The sequence below is a fragment of the Porites lutea genome, chromosome 5 (assembly GCF_958299795.1).
Source record: "Porites lutea chromosome 5, jaPorLute2.1, whole genome shotgun sequence".
NCBI lineage: Eukaryota > Metazoa > Cnidaria > Anthozoa > Scleractinia > Poritidae > Porites > Porites lutea.
In genome coordinates this window covers 32,136,774-32,159,548 of record NC_133205.1, presented here as the reverse complement: position 1 = coordinate 32,159,548, position 22,775 = coordinate 32,136,774, and the positions used below count along the sequence as shown (strand labels likewise).

The 22,775-nt window shown below is 41.0% G+C and overlaps 1 protein-coding gene across 1 annotated transcript; it reads right to left on the bottom strand.

Moving 5' to 3' along the window:
* Positions 1–147: 147 nt before the first annotated feature.
* On the bottom strand, positions 148–21,688 carry LOC140938241 (abnormal spindle-like microcephaly-associated protein homolog). Its single transcript, XM_073387747.1, has 26 exons — positions 21,112–21,688; positions 19,894–20,209; positions 18,990–19,166; positions 18,565–18,642; positions 17,934–18,158; positions 17,096–17,163; positions 16,859–17,000; positions 16,437–16,567; positions 15,556–15,660; positions 15,130–15,200; positions 14,688–14,763; positions 14,467–14,524; positions 14,278–14,363; positions 13,463–13,687; positions 12,736–12,934; positions 12,589–12,662; positions 12,294–12,365; positions 12,082–12,210; positions 11,586–11,615; positions 7,323–11,321; positions 5,704–6,240; positions 4,850–4,999; positions 3,949–4,140; positions 2,980–3,172; positions 1,542–1,696; positions 148–1,083 (listed from the first exon to the last, which is right to left on the bottom strand). Exons 1-26 carry the CDS (start codon positions 21,643–21,645, stop codon positions 655–657), a joined length of 8,451 nt encoding a protein of 2,816 aa, XP_073243848.1. The 5' UTR covers positions 21,646–21,688; the 3' UTR covers positions 148–654.
* Positions 21,689–22,775: the final 1,087 nt, after the last annotated feature.

Here is a 22,775-nt window from a genome sequence, read left to right as displayed (position 1 = left end):
TTTCTCATGTTGCTCCCTCGTCTTTGATCCCCAATTGACTGGGTACCCTGGCGGGAATTAAGTTTACTTTTGGAACACGAAGGACAAAGCAAAGAACCTTTCACGACCTTGTTTTGGAAAGACATTCTGTCTTAAAATTTACTTTCCCTTTGTTTTGTACGGTACACAAACGGTTTATGCCAGTCCCGTCTTGGAATACCTTTTTCTAACTAAAATTATGCTACATGGTGGATTGCTGTGGTTGCAGTTGAAAGAACCGACCTCAGTAAAAGGGCCTTTTTTGACGTTAAATGCTAAAAACAATACGGTTATACAATATTTTACGAGAGTTTTTCCGTGTTTGACTATTTCACTGTACTTGAGGAGGTCATTTAGAGTAATTTCTCACGGCCATTACAACTTGCTCTTGTTCTTATCTACACTAAATACCTTCCGCGTTTTAATAAAATGACAAAAATTCTTAATGAAACTTTTCCTTTGCGTATATACATCACCATCTTTCATGTTCGAATATGAAGTAAAACAGATGGTGTTTGTAAGAAGTTAATAGTAAAAATAATACCGTGTAAAATGTATAATATAAAAATGAACGAAGAATATTTAAAGCTGTCCATTCAAGTAACGAACTAACGTATGTAACTTCAAATGATTGCGTCATTCATCAGTCTTAACTAGATCCAGTTTCCGCACGAGTAGTCTCACAGCTTCCAAAGGATCTAGGACTAGGTCTAGTCGATTCTGCCATTTGACCTTATGGGATTTCTTCCCTTTGAACGGAGTGTGTTTACAAGGAGTTGGTGGGGGTAACTGGTTCATGGTCTTGTCTACTTTGGATTTCATCACGTTCCGCTTTGTTTCAAGTTTGTGGTTTCGTTCAGTTATGCTGTGGACACCTTTGATATCTTCAGTTATTTTCTGCATGTTGCGAATGTCCTGGACAATGGACGAGTCGCTGCAAAGCACGACGAGAAGGCAGCAGGTTTTAGAGAAAATAAAACTCTTGTCCCTGAGATTCACCAGCAAATGAACCAAAGTGTCAATAGAATGTTGTTCCTCATAAACTGCACGGTACAGGGATGAATACTAAGGAAATGATAAACAAATATATTAATTCATAAAAAAATAATTAAGGTGAGTCAATTTCCACCCCGAACTAACGACCTTACTTATCAAGATCCAACCTTTTGCCCTTTTAACTTTCTATTGACAATACAATTCTGGCGCATTGTGGCACTTCTTTTTTGTTTGCCTTGACCAATCTCGGCACCCGGGAAGAAATTAAAGCGGTAGTCATGGTCTCTCTCGAATCATTGGTGTGATCCCCACCATTTAAAACATAAGTAGGTGGAAAAATTTTTTCTTTACCATTTCAACTATGTCAACGAGTGGGAAAAGAGCTAATCCACGTCAAAGTAAAATATCCGCGACAAGCAAGAACCTCTATAACAAATGGGCGCTGGTTTGAAGACATTTTTTTATTCCAGTATTGTGCAGTGTGAAGAGAGGAAATAACTCAACATGACAAAGACAACTTTTCCTACCTTTACAACATTGTAGAGTATTAACACCGAATACTTGATGACTTCCAAGTGTGGCAGACTACGATTACATTTCTTGAGAACTTTAAAAATAACAGGGAGCGCTCCATCATCAACAACCTGTTGACAGCAAACCTCAGATAGACGAGTAACGACCTCTGAGGGCGAAAAAATAAAGTTCACTTTAGCGATGCATTCATTGAACAGAACAATTCAACTTGAGACCTTACAGTTCTCTTAGAAACGACAGAATAATTAAACGAGCATTATTCGTATTCCTTATTTTTGTAGTTTCACATGAAGAGAAGTTCCCCAGTTTCTCTCACTGTGAAACAACATTTACCAGTGGTGTAACTTTTTCTTTAATGAAGACTGCTCATCTACTTTTTGTTCGTTTCCCGATGTAGCATCAAATTCGGATTAAAAGGACTATTATTATTAGAAGTAATGCACCTATCAATGTAAACCCCGTGGGGGGGGGGGGGGGGGAGTGCGGGCAAGGGGTGGGGATTTGACAAATTTTAAAATTTTTCGATCAAATTCCCCAGGGTGGGAGACGAAAGGTCAATCAAAGTGTCAAAAAAGCCCCCACCCCAAGGGAAAAATCTGAACAAACAATGCTATAATACTATATAAAACGAATAAAAGAACATTTCAAACACGTTGTCACTACTTTTATTTACGGTTAACGGAAGCTCCATTAAATTACTCGCTGTAATTAAGTATTTTCTCTCTCCACTAGCATATCTTATCTTGAACAACAAAATCACTCCAGGAAGATTGACCATGCTATATAATATTAATAAAACGTAAAATGCTTTATAACATCTGCTCAACATGTCGGAACAGGTCGGATCAGTGACCCATAAAAAATCCTCTGACTTTCATGGGGGAATTCGATTTCAATCGAGTTTTACAATCAGATGGGAACTTGAAGATAAAATAGACATTATCTGTTTAGATGACAGTTTAAAGTATCGGATTATAGCGATTAAAGCAAATGAAAACTTCATACCTTTCTCCAACAACGTGACTTTCAGGAAGCCTCGAGGGACGGACTTGGTAACTGCTTCTGAATTGATACCAGGCTTCTGTCGGTCAAAGTCAAATGTCCCGACCCCGGGGTCGCTTCACACGATCAAAAGCCCGACAGCGGGGATAGTCCCAGGCATCAAATCCCCTCCCCTTGCCCGCACTCCCCCCCCCCCCCCCCCCACGGGATTTACATTGATAGGTGTATAATAAAATTAATAACATTCACTTCACATTACTTGCTACCGTCCAGTTTTCGACTCCCTTCACGACACGCGAGCGCTTGCCGTTTTTCTGTGGTATCCAAATGCGGGCTATATGTTTCCAGGAATACTAGTCTTACCGCAATCCTACATTTGGACTTAGTTTGAGTGTAGAGGATCAAAGCGCTATATTAGAGTTCACTCACCGAGATTAACAAGCGACCCCACAATCCTGCTGATATTCTTACATTGAAGCAGAAAGTCCAGGGCAGATCTTGTGCGGTTACAAAGCTTCATTGACTCCGTTGCTGCAGCATTGGCAGACTTGATGCGCTTGCGCGCTCTTTTTACCTTGAGAGAGGACACTCCCACTCTGACTCGGTAACCACGCCAGAGGGCCTAGAGATCCGAAAAGACATTTTTACTGCGCTTTTCAAAACCACGCGAATCTGGAAGTACAAAAGCCAACTGACTTTTGCGTTCTTCACTGCCGTCAATCATCCTAGCGGACCTCTTAGGAAACAAAATTTACTTCAACGGGTTCAAAAAGTCATGGTTTGTGATTTGTGGATTTAAATCCGTTTTGTGTGTTTTTGTGTTTCAAGGTTCATTGCTTGAGATCGTCACTATGATTGACGGTAGCAAAAAACGCAATTGTGAAGGCGGCTTTTGAACTTCAGAACGTGTTTTTGAAAAGTGCAGTAAGACTTTGTCATTTTTATCTGCGTCACTTGTGTGTGCAACCTTAATATGATTTACAAAATGAGAAACATAAAAGACGAGGAAGATAGACAACAATTTCAGTTAAGTTAATGACTCCCTTTATTTTCGTGCTTATCGACTCTGCACTCGACCGAAGGAACGGGCGATTTTTTTTATACTTTTTATTTCACCTGCCAAGGGAATACGTAACAGTTTCCACTGAATTATCGCGAATCAAGCTTTTCAGTGCATACTCAATCATTCTATCTGTCGGTCAATTTCGTTTTTTTCGGTCGTTGGCTTCTTTGGATCTGCAAAATAATGTATTGCACATTTCCAGAGAATTCAAATCTTCTTAGCCGGTCTATTGTTATTGCGCGATGTTAAATCACTAACACATCTCAAAAATACGATCACATGATCATAAGAAGGAAAGTTTCGGGACTTATAACCAAACCCTGTTTCCCACTGACCTGAATTTGTAGCGCAGACTGATGGATTTTTTTCAAGTGTTTCCTGGTTATAGCACCTCGGACTAGGGCCTGGATCTTAGCAGCATTTCTATTTTTAATCTCCAGTATCCTTCGAGTTGCTCTTTGGAGGAAGACAGCAGTTGCGCGGAGCTTAACAAATCGCTTTCGTTCCATAACACCCTGCCACCAATACTGTTTGGATAGAACACGATCAACGTTTAAAATTTGTAGAGAGAATCTCGACCCATAATAGTTATACAGTACTAAGAAAGCAAGTTGGCTCAGTGGTCGACGCAGTCAGCGCCTTTAAACAACGCTGAGAGCTCAAATTCAAGGTCGGATGACGTCACAATCTCAGAACAGAAAGTCACCGAGGCTACCGTATACCATTTACACAGGAAACGGGAAATTCTGATTGGAAAGTAGAAGAGTTCATTCACTTCAGTTTTGGGAAGCTTCCAAAATATGCAAAGGCTATCGTTTAGGTGATGTATTTTTTCCACTCCGTCGATTCACCTGATTTGACTTCGCTTTGTAGCAGATCTTTCTCCTTGAAATCAAGTTGGGTCGCTGAGTGTTTATGCAGGAGAGTTTTTCAACTGAATAAGCAGTGAAATATCTATCCAGAGTTTTTCCTTTATAACCCTAACAAACTTTTGTTGTGGAAAGATACATCTGAAAAGTTCTAATTCAATTGTTGGAAAGACAATGGAAAAAACTTGGCCCAAAGAAGAAAAGATTTATTGGACCATACCATTACGAAAGAACCCAATTTTACCAACCCAGCAAATGAGAAGATACTCTCAGTTTATAAACTCATCATGCTAAGAAAATTTTGTGTAATCCACTAATTAAATAGCAAAAACAAACATACAATGTGACACGTATATCATGTATATACCTGTATAAGAAGCACAGAATCCATCCGGGCCTTTGCCAAAGCCATAGCACGTGATCTGCGGTAACACCGCTGGATTTTCATGGCACTCATATGATGGTACACGGCTGAAGCAAACTGTTTCAAATGAATCAGACGCTCTGCTTTTTGTTGCTAGGACGGAAAAAATCATTGGGTTTTTTTTTAGATATTAGTGCAAATACATGGCTCAGAAACAGCACCTGTATTATTTCTACGACCAGTTCAGTATAGAAAAGTGCTTTTCAATAAAATTCCAACAAAACACGACGTACAGTGACCCGACTTTTTGGCTGAAAAACAGATCCGTGTTTTCAATTTCTCTGTTTTTTTTGTTTTTATGTTTTTTTTTAGATATTAGTGCAAATACATGGCTCAGAAACAGCACCTGTATTATTTTTACGACCAGTTCAGTATAGAAAAGTGCTTTTCAATAAAATTCCAACAAAACACGACGTACAGTGACCCGACTTTTTGGCTGAAAAACAGATCCGTGTTTTCAATTTCTCTGTTTTTTTTTGTTTTTATGTTTTTTTAATGCAGATTTTCTCGCACTTATCTGTGGCAACCACGAGAAGGACCGATGTCATCTTATGTTTGATGCATGTTTCCATGAAAGGCAAACTTTTATTTTCTGACGTATAAATCCTTGTGAAAGATCAAATATTAAAAGGCGCTAAGCAACTGCTGCGCGACATCTAGGGTTAAGAAAGCCCAGAAAAAGCAGTTTATTTTAATTTGTTTATGAAAGATTCCAAGCCGCCGAATTCAACTGAAGCACTTAATACAAGTCAGTGAGATATAATCACATCCCCACACTACGCAGATTTAATTCTTACTTCAATCCTTCTTCTGATGAGGAATCCTCTGACCACAGCCTGGATAGTGCGAGCTGCACGTAGCTGACGAGTGAACATCCGCCAACAGTATCCGCGGTAAGCGGCTTGCAAAACAAGGGAAGCCTCTTTGAACGCTTTGTATTCTTCCCTAGCCTTTCTTGCTGCAGTAGTGGCGCGGAACCAGCACTGGATCAGAATCACCGCTTTAAGCTTAACGACGTAACGGCGAACCTGCCATCCGCGATAAAAGGATTGAAGTGCAACGGCTGCGCGCTTTGTTTCCAGATATTCTTGCCTGGCATTTGTAGCAGCGTTGTTTCCGCGAACTCTTCTTTGAAGAAGAACCGTAGCGTCTTTGAGTTGACGATAATTTTTCTGACAAAGCCACGCTCTTGTTGTAGCCTGCAAGCCGATGACGAGCTCTCTTGTGTGGTGATATTTTCGTCTCTCCATCCATCCTCGAATGTTGGATTGGATGAGTACGGCGGATTTTAGTCTGGTTAATTCACGTCTTGTTTTCCAACCTCGGAAAAAGCTCTGTAAAGTACAAGAGCAAAAAAAGAAAAGAAAAAACTTCAGATGAACCAAAGCACCGTTCACCTGACGCCGATTGGGGGAGGGGGGCGGGGGTAAGAGACCCAATCGGCTCCAGGGTAAGGCACATTGGATTAAATCGATAACTGAGATGATGATGACACGTGCGAAGATAATTGTATAATGCGATCATATGAAAACGACAAGAAGAATGACTAATGACATATAACGAAGTCGTTTTTTCCCTAGCAAAAATGGACCGGCCTGAAACAAGCTAAGATTGGATATCAGTATTGAAGTTATCCAACGTTTTTGATCTTAACACGTTTGAAAGTTAGAATAACTCAAAAGCTGATGACAACCTACGTCCTTTTCTTCTCAAAACCAATTAAGTTTAAGGGCACTTTACAAAAAGTCAGGAATCGCCAGCTGGACCTTTCTAGTCATTTTGGAAATGAAATAAGGCTTTTACAAGAATTTTCTTTAAAAATTAACAATTGCAATGGGTTCCGAGTCAATAGCCCATGAGGCCGAAGGCCGAATGGGGTATTGACTCAGAGGCAATGAGGGCGAGAGGAATAATTGTTTTAGTAAAATCCAACTAGTTGGTCAAAAATATCAAGAATGAAAAACTTTTAGCTTCAAGTTATAGCTAGACTTTAATCCTTTTTGCCGCCAAAAAGCCCGCCCTTTTCGCTACTAGTGGGCTATAACATACAGCCTAGTAGTAGCTCAGCCAATCAGAACGCAGCATTGATAAAAGACCACTAGTTAGACATTTTCTGATTAATGTGATATTATTCTCTTTGCGACTGAACTGGTCTGGCCAGTCAGTTATGATTCATGGTAAACGCCCTTAGATTATGTCCACGCGAATCATTAAGGCCTGTAACACCCACAAATTTGGGCTTTGAAGTCTTTCCTCAGGGGAACGATGGTAACCCTTTTAGGAACGTTTACACTCTGGAGACTGTTAACGAAAATATCTGTTTACGAGACCTCAACGCATAATTTTGTACGCATTACTACAATTAAACAGACTCGAAACGACATATCCCGAGAAAGACATGGCATTTTAGTAATACCTGCATCGTGATAATTGCAGAAAGCATCATTAGGTATCTATGGCGAATCTGCTTCCCAAAGACCCACAAGCGATAGTGACGTTGAATTACGATGGCCGCCGCACGCTTTTGAAGAAATCGATTCCTTTCGAGACGCATCCGCAATAGAGATTGTGTAAGGACTACCATTTGCTTTTCATAAAGATAAGCCTGTCGCTGACTATGACGTCTGAAATGAGACTGGATCAAGACTGTAGCATCCCTGAGATCATGATACTCTTTATAGGTTTTCTTCATGACTATTTGAGCTCTGTACCACTGCTGAATTGCAACAACCGCTTTTCGCGTTCTCTCAAGTCTTGTTCTGGCTTGATTACGACGTACTGTGGCTTGAACTTTGCAAATCCTTTTTCTTATCGTCAGGAACTTTTGCCGCTGAATTTTCCCACGGCATACAGCCTGCATCGTGATAACAGCTCGAAGCTTCCGGACGAATGTTCGTGCTGCATACATGCGCCATGCCGCCTGCAAGGTAATAATTGCGCCGCGAGTCATGTGATAGGCAAAGTAGGTTTCCTTCATAAGGCGATATCCTCGATAATACCGCTGAATCTTGAATGCTGTTTGTTGACGTCTTTGCTTCTCAGCTACCATCTTTTGAACGCATTTTCTTGCTTTGAAGCCACGGAACTGTGACTGTATTGAAATAGCGCTTTTACGCATGGTTTGGTAGCGCTCAAGCTGTTGTTTGCAAAGTTGATTAGCTCTGCATCTCTTCTGCAACGTCAAGGTGGCATTCCTGAGTTTTCCGTAAAACACTGCTTCCTTCCTCATGCGTACCACTGATTGTATTTTAATCACCACGTCTCTGAGTTTTTCATAGTTTCTGCGTGCCCAGACCATTCTCCAGTAGGATTGCAAAATGATAGTAGCATTCTTTAACTCTGAGAAGTCTTTTCTGTGTTCACGGGCCTTGATGCAAGCTCGATGGCGCGTCTGAATAGCGATGGCCGCTGCCCTGATCGAGTTATACTGTCGTCTACAAAGCCACCCCTTAACTCTGGCCTGCAGCGCTATAAAAGCTTTCCGCTGTGCAATATAATGCTGACGCACGTCCTTCATCTTTTTGACTGCTCGGTACCGTTGCTGAATAACTGTTGAAGCGCAGCGGAGATTCAGATAGAATCGTCGAGTAATATAGCACCTAAAAGCTGCCTGGATGACGACCGCAGCAGATTTCTGCGACAGAAATTTAAAGCGACAAGCATGACAGCGGAAAGCGCATTGGATTTTGGTAGCTGCTTGATTGCGTTTCATTTCCATGCGTTTCTTGTACCTTCGATAACTTGCTTGGATTACAAGCGCAGTAGACTTCCATGCATTGTAGTTACGGGCCACCGCTCGCCCAAGCAACCAGGCACGGCATCTTAGTTGTAAAACGAGTGTAGCTTTCTTGGTAGCTTGATATTTCTTCCTCGCCAGGAGCCTACGAGTGTAAGCTTGAATCTTAACAGCGGCCTCATTCATTCTACGCAGTCTCTTTCGCACCAAGTACCCCCTGAAAACCATTTGAATTGTAATAACCGCACCCCGGATGAAGTGATACACCAACTGGTCATGCTTGCAAAGGACTGTCGCTCTGAACCTCCGCTGGACAATAAGCGCCGCCTTCTTGAGACTGTTGAATTGTCGTCGCTGTTGGATCATGCGTGTTTGAGCCTGCATTTGCACCACAGCTCTCCTCAAGGCGAGGTACTCCTTCCTGACTTTGTACATCCTGAACGTAGCCTGAATAGCGCGCACCGCTCGAAGTTCGGTTACGCGTTTTCGGTCAATCCAACCACGCACACAGGACTGGATACAAATGGCAGCGGTTTTCACAGCTTGGAAGCGAGTATGCTGATTTCTGCACGCCGTCATAGCCCTGTACCTCTGTTGAAAGATTATTGCTGCGTTTCTCCTCTCTTGGTACCGTTTACGATACACGTAACCACGCACCGCTGCTTGTAAGAGAATGCATGCACCACGCTGCACGTGATAATGTAAGTACTGCTGCATGCCAATCACGCGGGCACGATACCGTCTCTGGAGCATGATAGTGGCATTTCTGAGACTGGAGTAATGTTTCCGCGCCAAATGACCACGTACAACTCCCTGAGCTATAATGATGGAATTGCGAGAAATGTTGTAGGATTTTCGAGCGACATAACCTCGATAAAATGCCTGTATTTTCCTCGCACTTGTGAGAAGTAGAACTTGCTTCCTTACTTGGTAGCCACGAAATGATGACTGGATTTTTATCGCCGCATGCCTAACTCGCTGGAAATCACAGCGGGTTTTACGTCCCAAAGAAACCAAACGATACTGATTCTGCAAAACAATAGTAGCCTTTCTTATTGCCAAGTACTTCTTACGGTATACATGGCATCTATAGAATCCCTGGATCGCTAATGCAGCCATATTCTGCTGTTTGATATTCTTTCTTACTCGCCAACCACGAACTGCAGACTGCAACACAACTGTAGCTTTTAGCATCTTGTAGAACTTTCTTGCGAGATGCCCTTTGTAGCATGCTTGAATAAACTGGGCGGATGTTCGCATCTGCTGGTAACGCGACACGTGTTCATGCGTCAGCAAGACGGAGCGGAAACGCCGCTGCATCGCCACGGTTGAGCTCTTCAGCTGACGATATCTTTTTCCGGCGGAGTACTGCCGGTACATCGCTTGAATCACCACTGCTGATCTTTGCTGCTTGAGTAGATTTTCACGCGCAAGCCTCCCTCTGACTATTGCCTGTAGTCGAACAATGGCATGATGGGTGTGCTGGTATTTTTGCCTATGTTGACGTCCAAGCAGTAAGGCACGATAGCGAGTTTGGATGATAGTTGAAGCACGTTTTAAAGCCAAGAACTTTTTTCTGCTTAAGAAACAACGCACATGGGATTGAACCATAATGGTGGCCTGTTTAATTAGTGCAAACTGCTCACGACATCTGTAGCCTCGATAACACGACTGGATCTTTATAGCGGATAGTTTCATGAGTTGAAAGTTTCTCTGAGCGTTTCTCGCGCAAAGCAATTCCTTAAACCTTCTTTGGATCAACAACGTTGCTGTGTAAAGTCTCTGGTATCTCTTCCGCGTCAGAGACATTCTAGTAAAGGACTGCAATCTGACCGCCGCTTGTCTCTTTTGTAAGAAAACTCTTCTTTCAATCTGACATCTCACCAGTGACTGAATCTTGACACAGGCGGCCCTCTGAGTATCGTACTCTATCTTCTGCCGTCGGCCTAGAAGAAAAGCTCTGAAATACACCTGTAGAACTCGCACAGCGTCTTTAACCTCGGCAAACCTCCTCTGTGCTTGATGCCTTCTAGCGCAAGCTTGTATCTTGGTAGTAACTCGTTTGAGACGCAGAAACTTAGAGTGCATTCGCCACGCACGAACGAGGCTTTGAATCTTGACGGCCGCACGAATTTGCTTCACGAGTCGTCGATCACGCTGGCCTCTGTAGCACGACTGTAGCGTAACTGCGCATTTCCTAAGATGAAGGAAGCGCTGCCTTTCTTTTCTTCCCAACAATGTCGCTCTGTAGGTCTTTTGGATCAATACAGTAGCGTTTTTAACCTGTAAAAACCTTCTCTGTTCCAAGACACTTCTGACCAGTGCTTGAATCTTAACACAAGCGGCACACTGCTCGTCAAGCCATCTTCTCACAGCGTATCCTCTCCAAGCAGCCTGTATCACTGTAGCAGCCAAATTCCTTTTAACACGCATCTTCCTCTGATTGCGCAAGACAACAGTTTGAAGTCGAACAACCGTCTGTCGAAGGTTTGCGTACCAGCTCAAGACTTCTCGTCCTTCCTTTAAGGCCAGGTAGTGAGTCTGAATACACTGGGCGGCCTGGTGGCGAACGCGAAGCTGTTTACGAACCATGTAACTACGGTAAACAGACTGAATAACGACAGCGGATTGTTTCATGGCTCGAAATCTACGGCGTGCTAACGCAGCTCTAGCACGTGCCTGAAAGAGAAGAATTCAACAACAAAAAGAAAAATGAATTAAGTAGTTGTGAGAGTGATGGAAAGTGCATGTCCTAACAAACACGGATTGCGCGAGGGAACAGACATAAGGGAGTAGTCGCTACACCTAAGCCACCAGGGAGACAATGCTCTACTTATTTTTCTCCCTTTCCTATCTTTAAGAAAAACTGGAGTCTTCTCTTAGTCTGTGATGCATGGATAAAGAAAAATCCTGGAGCGGCATCTTATCATAACATTTACCTACCTGAAGAGAAACAACGATCTTGGAGACGTTCTGAAAGGAAAGGAACAAAAATAGAGCTTGAACATTCATTACACAAAGCGAGGAGAAAGTGGTTTTCATCGTGCGTCTCCTAGCCTGTGTGTATATATACCCCTATTGCCACAGAAAAGAGGCAAGTGCGTACAAGCCATTGCTCCTCCTGTAGTTCGGTAACAAGAGCATTTAAGACCTCACCAGCTTGAGGGAAGTCTCCCGACATAGATTATTTTCTCGATGCTGATTAAGTCTGAAACGGCGAGGCGGTAATCTCCCAATAACGTTGGATCTCTCCTTCCTTTGAATTTCTTAAGCAACGGACTGATCAAGAATAATAATAAAACCTAAAGTGAATTTATTCATAACCTTTTTTTTTTCTCACAACTAACAGTGGCTTGCTGTATGGCTTAGAGCTCCGACTTGTCGGGTCCGATCAATACACAGGAATTAGGATATTTGCGCGGATAATAGTATAACAAACCTTTTTCCGTTCCAATTGCTTGTTAAGTCGAAATCGTCTCCAAGCCATCTGTATGCAACGCGCAGCCTTAGTTTCCTCCCTAAGATCCAATAGCCGCGCGCACAGATAGGCGACATAGGTGATCACGACCTACAAATAAACAACCATTGTGAGCGGGAAAGGCGATATCAAAAAATTGAAAAGAAGAAAAGTAGTTTCTTTAACTATCGTACCTTTTCGTCGGGAATTGTGTGCGACATATCCGAAGCTTTTGTCATCAGGGGCACTCCGCCAAGTTCTTTGACCTAGAATTGAACAAAGCACTTGTCATTCCTTTGGTAATGAGGAAGGAATCCGGTTCGATTTGACGACTTTATACAGAACAAGATCTTTGTTTCCTTAAAATAAAATCTGCCTACAAAAAATGCATTCAAGCAAAGTACAAATGGGTGAAGAAAAACCATTTTTACCAAAAAAAAAAAAAAACAGATTTAACTGCTTGAGTTAACTGTTTACTACCACTTTTACCTTTTCAGCGATCAAACGGAGGTTTTCACGTTCGTTGTCCTTGAGCTCCTCTAAAAGAGTGTTTTTGCCAGAACCTAAAATAACAAATAAAAAAGTAAATATAAAACGTCCGCCAACAAAAATGAGTTATCGTTGATCACGCTTTACCTGGGCTAAAAGTTGCTGTCCATGACTTCACTTGCACGTCTTCCTCCCCCTCGCTGTCACTTGTGTCATGTACCCCCGGATTACAGGTCAAACTAGTTTGCTCTTTGATTAGTTCAAGGGGGAGGAGTGAGGGGTGGTAATGGTGGAGAAGATAGCATAGCGCCCGGCCGTCTGAGAATGAAACTGTAAAGTTCTCGATCTAAAATGAACAAAAAATTATTAATGTTTTTCGTAGAGTCAGGATAAAAAATAAGAATGCTACGGATCAGACAGGAAAAAACGAAAGAAAAAACGCCTAAAATGACGGAGACTGTCAGTGTGGCCGGCAGGAAAAGACTATTACATACATCGATGAATGGATGAAGTATCGTAAATGCTCAAATTAGCGCCTCGGGTGCTTATTGATTTTGGTCACGAAATTAGTTTGTCTTTATTTCCAGTAAATACAATCTGTAACAGTAAACTAGAAGGTATCCATTAGCAGAATCACAAATGTCTAAATGGTAGTTATCAAAGTCCTGTTTCCTAAAAGGTCTTCTAAGCCCTAATATTGAAATCTTTTATTCTACTTCTATACCGTTTATTCAGTGCTGCTTTTTTTTAAGGGGGAAAGGATGAGGGGCACTTATTTGAAGGGCACTAATTCGATCATTTACGGGATGCAAATGAATTATACTGGAAAATCTAACTTGCTTTACATTCAAAATAGTGATAATTAGTTCCTGACCTTTAACCCGTAAATCCTGCAAACCATCTTACACCACTTGAAGAGCAAGCGAAGCCGGTCTGACTTGAAATACAGGTCTGACGCAGAGTCACGACGTTTACCCAAGAAATCATCATCATTCCCGTCCCAGTTCTCTGCAGCAGTCAACCGATCGCGGAGAAGTCTGGTACTTTCTAAGTGAGCTATTTCCTCTTTAAGAAGTTTTTCATTTAAAAGAACTTTGACCTTTTTTTGAAAAAAACAAAACAAAACAAGGAGAAAGCAGTCTGTTAATGAACGTTTCTAGTTCGAGTTTCCAGTGGTATATACGCCTGTCCAAATTCAATTCAGTTTATTCTGTTTGGGTAACAACAGCTACAACCATCACTAGTGCGAAAATCCTCTCTTAGAGCGCTTTCCAAAAGTCAGGACTGGCCAGCCGAGCCGGTCATTTTAAAAACGAAAAAATTAGTTTTTCCTGAAATTTTATTAAAACCCATCACTGCCTTGCACCCCATTTAGAAATCAACCTGATGTTCCGCCGGCAAATGGTAAGCGCCCTTAGTCTGACTGATAATTTACTTTGCGCATTTTGGCCTCATCGGCTCGGTTACTGGCCAATACCTTTTCATCAGTTTTTTCGGCAGTTCGTACAAGCGGTTTTTCAACAAGGTAAGGAGGCGGTATAGTACAATGCTTACCTCAGCAGACAAGCACGAAAATTAGTAACGCTAACTTTCACTGCATGTCTGATTTGTAATTGTAAACTAACTGGTTTTTCATTTTACGGACGACTGGTATCGTAGTAAACTTGAATCACATGGACCACAACTTACTTGAAAATGAAAGATAATCTGCCACAAAAGAGCCAGTGTCTTTTCCCTGTGTCCATCCACAACATGACGCGCATCAATCAAATTCCCTAAAAAATAATGGTGGATTGTGGTTGATGATCTGTTGTTGAGGATTTACCTGAGCTAAAGAAGAGCAAACTGCATGCAAGGATCACTTGTCGAGAACTTTACCTCCAAGAACGCCTCTTGTTTTCAACGCGTTCATGAAAACATCGACGTTGTGAATTTTCTGTAAGAAACAACAAGAAAAAAACTGAAAACTGAACAAGTTTGCCTAGTATTAAGAACGGAAGATTATTCAGCCGTCGAAATTGTTGATAAATATTTGAAAACCATTTCATTTATCTTGTAACTTCATTCTACCAGCTATTTTTTTAATGTTGAACATTCACCTGCAATCTGGAGATGGCAGGAACACGAAGGGTTGCTGAAAGCTTCCAGTCTTGAGTGAAAAGCTCCACAACGCGCCTGTGTAAATCAAATCAGTTAAGCAACATTCACGACATGCAACTCAAACTACGAAGACTCAAGGAAGGTCGAGTTTTACGAAAACAGCTTTTTGAACAACTTGAAGTACAATAAGTGGTTTGCTTGAAGACGTTTGTTTCATCATGTCTGTCATTCACAGTCTGACTCGTGCAAAAATTTTCATTGGCCTGTTCCATCAGGCATTCAGATCGTGGGGACGGCTAAAAGTTCCGCTCCCTTGCTCCATAAAATAGGCTAATTTTCATGCTGCAAAAATTGTGTTAATATATGCAGAAGAGGCAATCAGGAAACAATTTTGCCGAAAATGATACTCGTATGCGTTGTATTGACAACTCAGGCACTTACGTTAAGCGCAAACCATCCCTGAGATCACTGGCTATGTTTTTCACTGCATAATCGACCTCGTCAATAGCTCTCTAAATGAGAAAAACGAACAAAATGTTTAACGAAAGAAGTACCGAGAAAATACTGAAAGGTTGCACTTAACAAGTAACGTTCAGTGGAAATGCTTAGAAATGCCAAATTAGATTTTATGGCCAACTATTGTTCATTGACTTCATTCATAGAAGTTACAACAAACCCGGAACATGGTGTTTCATCAGGATATGCACACTTTTATATGAACAAAAGTGACGGGGGGTGGGGGGGGGGGGGGGGGGTGTCAGAAAAACGCTGATCCGGAAGGAGAATTTGAGATGGAATGCGGGAGTTAACCAAACACGCGACGCCGTGTTCGAGATTATTGAAAGAGAATATGAATTTCAAACTTACCTGGGAATGTGTGACAGAATAACCCAAAAAGTAAAGATGCTTTGTCAGGTCGCCTTCTCCTTTGAGGTACTCACGAGAGAAACTCAGCAAAATGCTGCGATTTGACTGTGAAATGAAACGTCAAAGCAGGTTCTATTCAGGCTCTATTAACTATGTAAGTACAAACTTCAATACAAAGGCCATCTCCCTTGATAATTTAGCCTGTGTTCAATGCGTTCAGGTGGGATGATAGGGGAGGCGCCTTTGTTATTTTTCCCATTTCATCATCATTTAATCACTTCAAAACCCACCCAGCCCAAGAAAGGTTGGCCACACCACCGCGGCATGCACCGGAGTCTAAGTCCCCTACTCTTTTCGAACAGTGGTGTGGGTTCTCTTAAGTCCCACGGGAACTGAATAAGTGAAAGTGCTGTATGTAGAATAATAGCCTGTCTGACAGTCTTTTCTTCGAGCACCAATATGCAACGTAACTGAAACCGCTGAGAAAGATACAGGAAACTTTTGTGAAAAACGTTGTACCATACCATTTACTAACCCAAAATTTTGCGATATTGTTTTTTGGTATTTATTGTTGTATTTATTTTTCACAGCGTTGTGTCGTAAGATGCCATAAGAAAGGCGATTTTTCAAAGTGAGTTTTATCAAAAATGCCAATAAAAATGATTAACCTAAGCAACTGCATAGAATTTAAAAGAATTAACACAAAAATCTTGAATGCAACCATAAATCCGATAATAGCCCAGCCTAAAGTTTGCCTAAAGTCCAGCCTAGACTCAACCTCGTTCCCCGGGTCCTCTCCTACTGTGAAACTGGACTTTCGAGAAACGCTTCTCTGTTTCTACATAATTAACGTTGTACAGTACTGCTGCAGATAAACAGACCTTGAAAGACGCTTCCTTGTTGAAGAGACATGGGTCATGGTCAATAAGCCGGGTTAATTTTGCACGATCTAGGAATAACACCAACAGGAGAAACTTCTTGAGGGTAAACTTTCCTAGTTGTTCGACGTAACCTGATTGGAGAAATACAACACGGAAAATAAATGAAAAAAAGATTTACGATTACAAAGGCATAACAACGAATATAAGATAAAGATTTAGAGGAGATGGATTTAAGGCAACGTACATGTTGCAGGTCAAAATGAAACGCGCATTCAAATGGCTCTCATCCTAGTTCGATTCTCAGTTTTGTGGCCTAATTATTACTAATTTAATTTAGTGACAGCCTTGAAGAATTTTGATAAACTCAGTTTCTTTGACACTTCTAATTACTTTTCAAATAACATACTGTCGATTAAATTCACCTTCTCGGTATAATCCAGGGACCTGGGGATGAGCAAATGCATTGGCAATGTCCGGGTTACCAAGCAACCTCTCTGTTAGGAAACGTGTCAATCCTCCTTTGTCATTGTTTGACTGGATCGGGAGGATTTCACCGTATATGGTCTGTAAAAAAAAGAAAGCAAGACTTTGCAAACAACTTTAAGCAAGTGCGTGAATTATACAAGTAACCATGGTAACAGTCACTGTGATCACCTTACCTCAAGTCCAATCCTCAGCCATAACGGATTATAGGAGAGAAGCATTTCAACAACTTGCTGCTTGATTCCTTCAATATAAATTTATTAACAGTCAACTCTCTGTGAAAGGTTTGAACCCAGGAGTCATTTCAAAAGTAAGTTGAGTTTGATCATCCGGGTGGGCATAGTCCTGAATAGGACTGTTGTTGTTGACAGTGACTGACGTTTCGACAACCTGTGCGGTAGTCATCTTCAGAGTCAAAGTGAGTTGTATCATGTCAGTTGATAGTATTATGCTCAACTCTCTCAACTCAACTCCCTCTTAACAGCATACACCTCTTTGACACAGATACCTACTGGTGGTCTCGTAACAGCCTGCTGAGTTTCAGTAATTTCAGTGGAACTACTCTCTCTATAGGATGCATAGTTAGAGCTATAGCCCTGACATTGTCTGTCTTTGAGAAAAAGTTTGACTGTACTTTTAGATTACTAGAAGGTAAATGATTAATTCCTAACACTAATCGGACTCAGGTACACGAGGGAGAAAATAAATTCATGGCAGCCACTCGGCTTCATTTAGCCTTTGGATCTTGCATTTACAGTAACTCCCACCCAGCCATCCCCCCCACCCCTGCTACCCCTTCATTTTTCTTCCCTTATAATTTATTCCACTGATTATTCCATGTGAGCAGGTAGTGGAAGCTCCTGGACATCTCAGGCACCCTCCTCCACTAAGTAAGGTGATCAAATGAACTACAATGTAATTTATGACTTGCTGATTGTGGTTGAGTGGTTTGGTAAGATTAACCCCAAAACCAGAAAATGTGAACAAATTTTTGGGATTATTATATTTACCAACCTAAGTCAGCATGAAGTTTTTTATCGGGTCTGATCGCCAGCCCTCCATTCTCCACTTCAGCTTCTATCTTTCTAATAATGTGTCCCAGGGGTTCTGACTGGTACAGCAAACAGGCACTTCTTCTCAAGCGAGCCATCTTACGTCTAGCAGTGTAAAGCCTAAAAGAGAGGACCTCTTTTGTGGGGGCCAAGGGTTGGGATTTGGATCCCCCAAGTGCAACATTTCCTGAAAAAAAAAAAAATTACAATGTTTTATTTTTATTGCACTAATTCTACTTGGGTTAATTAATGCTCAACGTTTTTTATATAATGGCTATCAATAAAATAGTAAGAATGTGTACATGCTAGTTGATGGTTAACTACATGCATCGTTATTGGTAGAACAGGGCTGTCATTAGGAGGGGGACAGGGGATTTCCCCCGGATACTACGAACGTGGTACCCAGCTACTTTCATAGGAAAATAGAAGAAAAGTAGAACCAAAACAAATCCCTAGCCATTTTATTCCCCACCTTCTTGTGGTATTTCCCGGTAGAATTAATGAAGCTGTTCGCTTAATGCAACTGTTCTCTGCTCAGTGAATTTGATGTCTTTACCAAGAGTAAGTTCAAAGTCTTGTGAAACATTCTTTACCTTTGTGGATGTCAACTTGTAGGCTAGAATCAGATACATCAGGGGGAGTCAAAACAAAGTTGAGCCACTTAGTAAATCCTACAAGAAAGCAGAAACAGTCATTAAATTATTTAACAAATATATTAGTTATTATTCTAAAACTGATTCCAATTTAAAGAAGAGAAAAAAAAACACTTCTCTGAAGGGGTTTGGAATTATTGGATCTCCATAAAACTTTTAAAAATGTCAGCTTTTTTTATCAGTTGTTATGCTCGTTATGGTAGAAAAAAAATATTTTTCTCCAATATTATAGATTTCATGATGGACTATGTAAGTTTTGTCTCCTGACATCGAGTACTTCTTTGTTAATACAATGATCATGAACACAGGTAAGCGCAAATTAACATGGTAAGAGAGACCTCTAGGAATGACGTAGTGAGTATTACCTTCTCCTTGCTTCTCAATCCACCTCTCATCATAGTACATGTTTTTAGCAGCAAATGGCATTGGATGACGTGGAAGATTGCTTCCAGGAGTTTTGACAAGCTGTAGCTTTCTTTGAGGAACACCTTTTGCTGAAACTGTCAACTTTATTTTGGGTTTTGGCTTCTTCTTCAGAGTTCCTAATACAAAATAGTTTACAAAATTTATAATATGTGATATGGGTGATGGTGTGGTTCGACTTATATGTAAGGCCCAATTGAAACGTGAAAATTTTCATGTACAAACTTCAGAGCATTGGATCGGAATTAGTGGCTGTGACAATAAAATGTTAATAATATAATTGATATAAATAAATTCTTGACAGATGTTAGTAAAATAATATAAGAGCCCATAACAGGCGACTACCTTTGAAGGAAACTCCTGAAGAGTAAAGTTAGCATACCCAGATAGCATCTCTATTATTTTGTATACATCATGTATCATATACTGGTATGCATTTCATAAGTAAGAATTTTTAGACTGATTATAAACAATTATTGGATGAGGTTTTTGTGATATCTGGAATAATCAAGGTCAAGGTAAGTGTTATCAGCCAAGCCGAAGGCCGAGGCTGATAACACTTACTGAGACCTTGATTATTTAGGATATCACAAAAACGGAATCTAATAATATTGTTTTAATATACATTGTTTTGAAGAAAATAACATCAAACACACCATCGCAAGGAACCTGAATTGATATTGTTATTGGAAATCATGCATTGTGCACGCAACCTACAGATTAGTCAGTTATCTGCTAGCAGATAACTACCTAATCTGTAGGTTGCACTGATTTCTAAAATTAGCTATAGGCTCTCAACCAATGAGAAGACAGATAGTGAGTACAATGTATAATAACAAAAGTTACCTGACGTTGGAGAGAGTTTCTTCTTTGAAACAACAACTTTTTTCGTTTTCACAGCAGATTGCTTGCATGTTGGTGTTGTAGACCTGGAATGGCTTGGAGGTGTTGATTTAACCTTGAGTTTAGAACTTGCTTGAAGTTTTGCACTTTTGACACAATAAGTATCGCGGCGCAAATTCTCTTCAGACTGATCTTCTCCATTTGAACTCTTTATAGCTTGCTTGTTTGCTGGACTATTTGAAAAGCCAGTTGTTTCATCAGTTTGATAGCTGCAAACATTGAGCACTTGACTAGGCTGAAGAATAGGTCGTGGCATTTTCTAGAATAGAACAATAAAATGATAGACAATTATAATCATTTGAAAAAATTAAAACTTAATTACAGTCTAACCTCTCCTTATGGACACCTCTACAGCGTGCAAAGAACGTAGTGTCCGATAGCCCGGGGCTAGTGGATTTTGCTATCGGGCTAGTGAATTCTGTTTTTAACTTGCCCGACCGGCCAGTGATGTTTTTTGAGGAATTCGAATAACAGAAGAACTGTGAAATCAATTCTGCTAGTCAAAAAGTTTTTGGGGCTAGCTGAAATGATGTCTGGGCTAGTAAATGCTAGCTTCAGCTTACCCGAATGGCAAGCTGTAAAAATGATTTTCTTTGCACCCTGCTCTATAATACAGACACCTCTTTATTACGGACAGTTCGTTTGGTCCCAGAAATGCCAAAATCATACATTCCCTACCTCTATAATATGGACACCTCTGTTGGTTCTGTTGCTTTGCTGTCTGTATTAAAGAGGTTTGACTGTATTATAAAATTCTATAAATTTGACAAATTTCAAGTTAAGAACAGGGTGCATAAAAGGGGACTGACCCTCACTCACACATTCCTTTTTTATTTTAATATTTCTATTTTGAATTGCCAAAATATTGCTAAAATAATGCATTCTTGTGTAACACTACTGTTGATTTTAAAGCCTACTGGGTATGTGCCAATTAATAGAGAGAGAAAAGGTACGAGGACTGGGAATTTACTCCTTATTTAATTCATAAAATTAAAGAAAAGATCAGGGTACCTATCTGAGCGTTACAAGTTTGGCTAACTACAGAATTATACGACAACTCTTTTAGAATTATTATTTTAAGAAGAGCGGGTAGTGATTGCTGTTGCCTTGTACATCATCACCGATAGATACACAAAGTACACTCGAACAAAGTCATCATACCTTGTTTGTCTGGGTCTTTGAGCTTCGTTTGGCTGTTGATTTCCTTTTAGTTGGTGCCGTGGCCATTCCAAACACTATTACTTGAAGCTGGGGAGAATTGTCCGACCTAAATCGAATAATTTCGCGATAGTTCCCTGCTTCCTTTGGCTCCCATGTGATTGAGAGAAACAGTTCATTCTTAGGTGGAATTGTGACACAGTTATTCTTAAAATTATCGTTCTCCTCGTTTCCGTTAACTTTCAAGGTAAAGCCTTGATCTGTCGGGCATTTCTCAATCTCCAGTGTTTGGATTAATGGATGGGGGTTAAAGACGACAAACTGCTCTGTTTTACTGTTTCCAACGACCACAGTTCCAAAAGATATCTTCGGAATCTTTGCAAAGTGTGTTAGTTTAAGTGTCGGCAGATCAGACTCCGGCGTCAAGGGTATTTTTGGAGAGCTCTTACACGGACTATACCACTGAGCACGTTTCGAATGAACCTTGTTGACCACTGGACAGTTCTCTTTGCTCGGGGTAACGCATTCTGGTTCCATCGCTTCCCTCGGCTGAACAGAAAGAAGTTCTCGGTGAAACTGAGGACTAGTTCCAGAGAAAATAAAATCGCGAGAAACGTCTTACATTTCTGCAACTGATCAGCGAGAACTCAGGTGTTTGACTTGTTTGACACAACTGGAAAATTTCATCGAACAAATGATTGAAAATACCGGGCGTGCAAAATCCACCAATCACAATGTGGCTTTTAAAAAACGTGAACCAATCAACGGATACAAAAATTGAAGAACCAAACGGTTTGCGCCCATTCTCTCTCGGTCTTCACGGGGCAACAGCAAGTTTACACCGGCAATTTTTAAAAACTTACCGCCGCGAAGAACAAAAGGCATAAGTATGCGAACAAGCTAAAGGGGGGGAGCAACGGGCAGTTTAATTTCATACCGTTGTAAACTGCCGCTTATAAGCTTCCCCCCTTCAGGTAAACAGGCGCGGATCTAGGATAAATGACCGATTTCCTAAACCCCGAGCCCCGTAAGCGCAAGCCTCAAGAGGAGTCCGGGGGCATGCTCTCCCAGGAAATTTTGGGATTAGTTTCAACTCCCTAAAGTCCCCTTTCCTGGGCCTTCTCTGGGTCATTCAGACAGGATATTAGCCAGATTTCAACTTGGAAAGTTTTTTATTAGTCATATATTATTGATGAAAAAAATTTGACCGATTTTCCTAAAACGGAAACCCGCACCGGTGTGGATCCGTGCCTGAGTAAAAAGGTCCTCTTAGTCCCTCTACATCATCTACCTGTTGACTGTTCCAGGCTCCGAGATAGTTGGGTCCGCAAAATTACGAGAACAAAGCTGGAGGAAACTGCCTTTCCTAGCCTGAGCCGCAGACAGTCTAAGCCCGCTTTCCATTTCAGTAGCTTTCAGTGTCAGAACTGGCCGCCCAGACTGTTGCCAGACACCAGTCACTTTGAAAATGAAATAGGCTTTTTCCAAGAGTTTTTGCTGAAAAACAAATTCCTTCGTGTATACTAGTTAAGATTTAACTGATCTGGCTGGTCAGTTTTGATAAAAAGTGAAACTCTCATTACGACGGACGGGAATGGTCTGACCGGTCAGGAGGGGGGCATTGGGGTATATTAGAAACCGCAAAACCGAAGGAAAAAATCATCCAA

Bases quoted from the DNA above. Each gene is read 5' to 3' on its own strand.
- LOC140938241 (XM_073387747.1), bottom strand. From the start codon at position 21,645: ATGGAACCAGAATGCGTTACCCCGAGCAAAGAGAACTGTCCAGTGGTC. The intron at 16,568-16,858 runs GTGAATTTAATC...TTCTCCAATCAG, and splicing joins CCCTGGATTATACCGAGAAG to GTTACGTCGAACAACTAGGA. The intron at 12,935-13,462 runs GTCAGGAACTAA...TGTTCATTTTAG, and splicing joins GCAGGATTTACGGGTTAAAG to ATCGAGAACTTTACAGTTTC.